Raw genomic sequence first — 5,952 nt, 5'->3', positions numbered from 1 at the left:
TTGGGACAGAGGTGCTTCAAGGAGCCAACACTAGTGAATGGGAAAACACATTCCTCTTCCTGTAGATACCTTTGTTTCCATGGCTCTCTTCTTTTTGTGCCATGGTCCTGCCGCATATGAACCAGAGCCCTTGGCTCAGTCCCTTCTCCAGGGACTGGAAGAAGCAAGGTTCTCAATGCGCTGGGCAGACCTGCTCATCCTTCTCCCTGCAGCCTGGTACCAGCTGGCAGCTTTCCTCTTCGCTGCTCTCTTCCATTACCTCTGTGCTTTGGGGCAACTTTCTCTGATTTCCCGGTACGTGGTCTCCATCCCTTCTGCCATACCAAGGGCAGTTTGTGTCCATGGGTACTTTCTGGGTCTTTCCTGGCTGTCCCCAGTCCCCTCTTTGTGCAGAAGGGCCAGTTCAGGGTGGGTAAAGCTACAATAGCCAGGCTAGGCTCTCTTGCATTGCAAGAGGTGGGTTTACCAGAATGAGCACACAGGCAAGAAGAGCAGAGCAAGGAATTGGGACTACCTCTAGTGTGACATGGATAGGATCTGCAGGCCAGGCAGGACCTGCTTTGCCTTGCCCCATTGTGGCCCTGTGGAGACTGCACGTTTCATACTACACTGTACTACTAACACCAGAGCAGGAACTCCAAGCTACATTTTTCCCAAAGTTGTCCAAAGGGCATCTGGTCTCTTCTAGGTACATCTTCCTCCTTGCTGGAGGATGTCTCCTTGCAGGCACAGCCATGGGCAGTTACGCCACGCTGCTTCTCATCCCTGCTGTCGGCTCCGTGCTCATGCTCCTCTTGGTCAGTCCGGCTTATGTCCATACCTGTGTCTTCAGCCTCCAGATGTGCTGGCAGACACTCTGCCACCTGGGCCTGGTGCTGGAGCCACAGGACACCAGGTAACCCTCCAGCATTGCTTCCCTCCCTCTTCCACCCTCCCAATTGCTTTGAGAGGAATTGCATGAAATGCTGCTTCATAGCAGTCAGTCCCCCTGGGCCTCCCTCAGCTGCTGTAGCTCTCTGTGGGCATGACAGGGGAAGGTGGGACATGCATGCTCATGCCCACCCTTTGAGAGTCTCTCAGTAGCGCTCAGGTGCCCTCTCCTTCCAGGCCAGCTGTCACCCTCTCTGCAATCATGCTGCTCACTCAGAAGGTGACATCTCTGGCCCTGGACATCCATGAAGGGACCGTGCTGCCACAGCCTGGCCAGGGGCTGTTGCAGAGAGCCTTGCCTCTGTGTAGCTACCTGCTCTTCTTCCCAGCCCTCCTTGGAGGTCCACTGTGCTCCTTCAGCAAGTTTCAGGCCCAGGTCATGTCTCTGGGGGCCGTCCCCTGCCCGCTGCGGGCTGTGGGCTGGAGGTACCTCGGGGTGCTGGTGCTGCAGGTGCTGCGTGCATGGCTGGAGGGCTGGCTGCCCTGCATGCAGGGCTGGGCCAGCATGGGCCACATGTGGGCACAGGCCTTGCTCTTCAGACTGGCATACTACTCGCAGTGGGTGCTGGATGAGGCCCTCCTGGAGGCAGCAGGCTTTGCGGCAGCAGTGGAGCAGGGAGACCTTTCTGGCCATGACCTTTGGACACTGGAAACCACACATCGCCTGGCTGTCTTCTCGAGAACATGGAACAAGAGTACATCCCTCTGGCTGAGGAGGCTGGTCTTCCAGCGCTGCCCAGCTCAGCCACTCCTTGCCACTTTTGCCTTCTCTGCATGGTGGCACGGCCTTCGGCCGGGCCAAATCTTTGGTTTCCTGTGCTGGGCCATCATGGTAGAAGCTGACTATCGAATCCATCCCTTCCTCAGCTCCCTGGCCACCTCCTGTGTTGCAAAGCTCTTCTATCGTGGCACAACTTGGGTCTTCACACAGCTCATCATTGCCTACATCCAAATGGCTGTGGAGACGGAGAACTTCTCCATGCTCTGTCTACTCTGGACATCCTACAACAGTATCCTTCCCCTCACTTATGGCCTCGTGCTGCTGCTGCTGCTGTTTGCTCAGAAACCAAAGCAGATCTGAGCTTGTCCTGGTCTAACTCGATTGACTGGCTAGAGGATGTCCCTGCAGATAGAATTGTAAATGTGGGAAAGACCACTAAGACACTCAGTCCAATTATCAACTTGTCCCCACCATGCCCACTAACCAGGTCTCAGCCTCATTTCATGTGGAAAGTAGGCAGCCTTGCCACCAAACTCATCTGTACTGCAAATGTGCATTTGTCAGCAACAGTGTCTACCTCCTGGGAGCTTGTCCTCCGCTGGGATCACAGGTATGTGGAGGGAGCCACACCTTATCAGCTTTCTTGTACCCAAGAACCAGTGGGAGCCTGGACACAGGAAAAGGAGCTGGCAGTCTATGTGGGGTCAGCACAGGACGAACAACATTCCTTTCCCTACCACCCAGCAGCACAACTGGAAGGCATGGGCTTGCTGTGCTTCTCCAGCAGGTGTCCCTTCACACTTTCCCTGATACATTTTAGGCCGGAGAAAAGCGTGATGTATCAGAGGGAAAGATACTAGGAAAATGTAGATTTAAGAGTTTTTGTTTATATGAAAGCATGAAACCAATCATTTGATGTCAGCAGAATACAGCTGAAAACGTTACAAGACTGTTGTTGGCCTCTGATGTATGGGAGATGCTGCTGCAGGGAACCAGGATCAATACCAGAAGCAGTCTCAAACACCCCAACTCAAGTGAAAGCATTACAATCAGGTTCAAATCCTACACCATGCAGACCTCACAGCAATACTTACATCAGGGTGGACATTTGTTACTAAACTCAGCATGCAAAATGATCTTGCTTTATGTGGGCTAGCTGGATGTTTGGGTCCTGCTGAGCACTCAGCTGAGCCTTGCAAGCCACTTGCCACATATATTATCTATCTCCCTTTGCCAGCACAACTGTTAAAAGATCACATGCAGCAGACTGGGGCCAGACTTTCCAGGGTAAAGCATGAAGGATGGTCCACAGGACAGTGGTTCCCAAGCAAGAAGGTTCATGCTGCCTATTGGAGAGAAGTGTATGGAAGAGTCAAGCACAAGAAAGCCAGTACATAAAAAAATCCCCGACAGTCACAGTTGGAGTCATCCCACATTCTTTCAGCAGGCAGGGACGTGCAAGACTTCCTCCCTAAGGGGGTTGGGGGAAATTCATTGCAAATGGGTGCCCAGCCAAGGAACCATCCCCTCCCATCAGCAGTAACCACAGCCAAATAGATTAAAAAAATCCAGGTGAGAAGCCTGGAGAAGATTCACAGAAAGTGTACAATGTGTCAAAAACCCTGGGGAATTAAAATTCCCACAAGAGAGCAGGCTAGAGCTGGAAGTGAAGTGAGGCTGATGGAAAGCTTTCTCCTCATTTTCAGCTTGAATAAATATCTCCTTGTTTTCAGCTGAGCTGGGGGTAGCTCAGCTGGTGATGTCCTCCCTCAGCAAAGCTGATACTGGGCTCTCTTCATAAGCCCCAAACCTACTCCTCAGCCAGTGACTGCAGAACTGTAGCAGGGCAGCTAATCTCTGCCTCATTCTGGAGTGAAAGAGAGTAAAACTAGCCTCCAAATCTTCCTGAAAAATTAGCAGCAGCATGGCATCTCCACAAAGCCAGGTGGCTGCTGTATGTCTTGATGGAGGGAAAGGAGCTGGGAGGGGCTAAGCAGCTTTGCTCTCTTCCATGGTGCCACATCTGTTGGAAGAACATTCAGTGCATCCCACCCTATACATCTGTAATGCAAACACCAGCAGTAATAAGGGCCTCTCAGACCAAAGGCTACTGTGGCCAGGCCAGCTAATCTCACAGTTAAGGGGTTAAATAAACGCTACACACAAGGGACAGGTAAGTTACCTGGTGATGGAAAGGTGTTGGATGGATGGGGAAAGCAAAGTGGCCTGGCCCTGACTTTCTTCCCTGAGGCCTTGGAGGTGAATTGGGGATTTTCCATTTCATTAACTTTACAAGGGGTAATTCCCAGCATTCAGCTGCATCTCTGTGAACAGCCCCATCCTGGCTCTCTCATCCTTGCACAAATGAGCAGCTACAAGGCTGCAGTTCAAGACAGGAAGGCAATGCTGTATTAGCACCTAGAAATGGTAATAGGCAGGTGACAATGCATTTCTCACAGCAGAAAATACAGCTTATACAGTCGTGATTTTTGTTGTAAAAGTGAGAAACAAAATGGATGTCAAAACACACATCAACTTGAAAGCCCCTTGTGGTTCTTCCTCACAAAGGCGAGTTATATGTATTGCTTTTGCTCCCAAGAAGAGTAAGTCAGCCTGCCCACTCTGGTGATCTGAGTAGGGACCAAAGGATCGTCCCACATGTGCAGAAACCAACTCAAGTACGTTTTGTTCATGAGAAACATGCACACAAAGGCAGGAGTTTATTAGTCCACAGACTTACCATACAAAAAAAAGTCCTCCTTTAGAGGAGTAGGCTCCCAGTTTTGCCTGCTCGCAAATTAGTGCTCAGAGTACTAACCATGTCTTACATCGATCAGAGCTCAGGATAGGAAATGAACACATGTTCACAGCCGAGATTCAAGCCTCTCACATTTTAATGGGGCTGTGTACCTTTCACTACAAGGCAATCAGGAGCCCTCAGCTACCTCTGAGACATGTCCAAGGTCAGAGCAGCTGCAGCAGTTTTAATGTGTGTGAGAGGGAGACAGGCTCAGCAGAGGCCAAATACTGGCAGCACAGCCAGTCCTCCAGTTCCACGCTCCGCTCCGTGTCCACAGCCCTCTCCGCAAACTTCATCATCAGCAGGGCACGCTTCATGTCCACCCAGTTCTGAAGCACCTGGTGGAGGGCTTCCTCGTGGCTGAGGGGCTGTTCGGTCAGGTCCTTCCGTGGCCCCCACAGCAAGCACTGCAGCATCCGCTTGGCCTCGGTGATCCGCACGCGTTTGATGGGATCTGCTTCCAGAAGCAGGTGGGCCAGCTGCTGGAGCCCCCGGGAGTAGATCGACAAGCTGGGCAGAGAAGGGAGGTCTTCAGGGCTGTACTCCTGCTCCTTGAGGTGCACCTTCTCCTCAAAGGGGTTGGGCTGGTGCAGGAGCTCATAGATGAGAATTCCAGTCTGAAACTCATCAAACTTCTTGTACTGAGAAGCTGACACAATCTCCGGGGCCAGCCGGGCCTGGCTCTTCTTCAGTTTGGAGTCTCCAGATCCTGGCTTCTGTTTAGCTTTCAAAAAATTGCTGATGATGAGGCGGGGCAAATTTCTATCATCTCTGGCTTTCGCACAGCTCATAGGGGGCTTGCAGGGGACAAGAAGAAGGTTCTCCAGACACAGGTCCCGATGGATGATGCCGTGCTCTTTTAGATGCTCCAGGCCATTGCAGAGCTGGAGGAGCAAGAAGCAAACCCGACGTTCGTACATCTCAGGTTTGGCTTGGTGCAGCGCCACCGACTCCCTCACAAAGTCGGCAGTGGTCTGGCTTGGCACCTCACGGGTGATGACCACCACACAGTCATGCTCACTGGTGGTGCGGGAGGGACGGAGGCCATCCCCAGACACGCTCTTCCCCACATTGGAGGCCAGCAACATGCTGGAGGGGACAGAGGCCACAAAATGCCCACAGTCCTGCTGTATGTTGAAGTGGACCGGCACTGGGGGGCTGCAGTATGAAGCAGCCACCTTGGACTCTTGGGTTTTACATATCTGTGAGGAGAGACCAAAAGAGAAGTCTTATCTGTCAGCACTTTTTTCCCACCGCACCCTTCTCTGGTCCTTCATCCTGGAGTTCCTTTCACATCCTCCTCAAACACTCCACTTCCTTGCTTCAGTAACTACCCTGATCAATGGCTGAAGAAAACCAGTAACAAATTATACTCATCATCACAGGTAAAAAATAATAATAATAATTAAAAAAAAATTTTAAAAAGCTCCGGAGGAAAGTGGGAGAAAGTAGGAGCAAACAACAGATTTAGAAATAACTGATAAAGCTCCAAACTCAAGGA

At 51.5% G+C, this 5,952-nt stretch overlaps 2 protein-coding genes across 2 annotated transcripts; one reads left to right on the top strand and one right to left on the bottom strand.

Annotated features, from left to right (window-relative positions):
- On the top strand, positions 1-2,044 carry MBOAT4 (membrane bound O-acyltransferase domain containing 4). The gene is given in 3 exon segments (XM_003205623.4): positions 1-294; positions 689-895; positions 1,108-2,044. Coding segments are annotated over 3 exon segments (1,401 nt in total). The 5' UTR covers positions 1-37.
- Positions 2,045-2,584: 540 nt separating this feature from the next.
- Positions 2,585-5,828, bottom strand: PRAG1 (PEAK1 related kinase activating pseudokinase 1). The gene is made up of 2 exons (XM_010709830.3): positions 5,786-5,828; positions 2,585-5,679 (listed from the first exon to the last, which is right to left on the bottom strand). Exons 1-2 carry the CDS (start codon positions 5,826-5,828, stop codon positions 4,616-4,618), a joined length of 1,107 nt encoding a protein of 368 aa, XP_010708132.1. The 3' UTR covers positions 2,585-4,615.
- Between the last annotated feature and the right edge of the window lie 124 nt (positions 5,829-5,952).

Source organism: Meleagris gallopavo, chromosome 4, assembly GCF_000146605.3.
Source record: "Meleagris gallopavo isolate NT-WF06-2002-E0010 breed Aviagen turkey brand Nicholas breeding stock chromosome 4, Turkey_5.1, whole genome shotgun sequence".
In the NCBI taxonomy this organism is placed as follows: domain Eukaryota; kingdom Metazoa; phylum Chordata; class Aves; order Galliformes; family Phasianidae; genus Meleagris; species Meleagris gallopavo.
The sequence above is the reverse complement of the archived record's forward strand: the minus strand, read 5'-3'. Positions and strand labels throughout refer to the sequence as shown.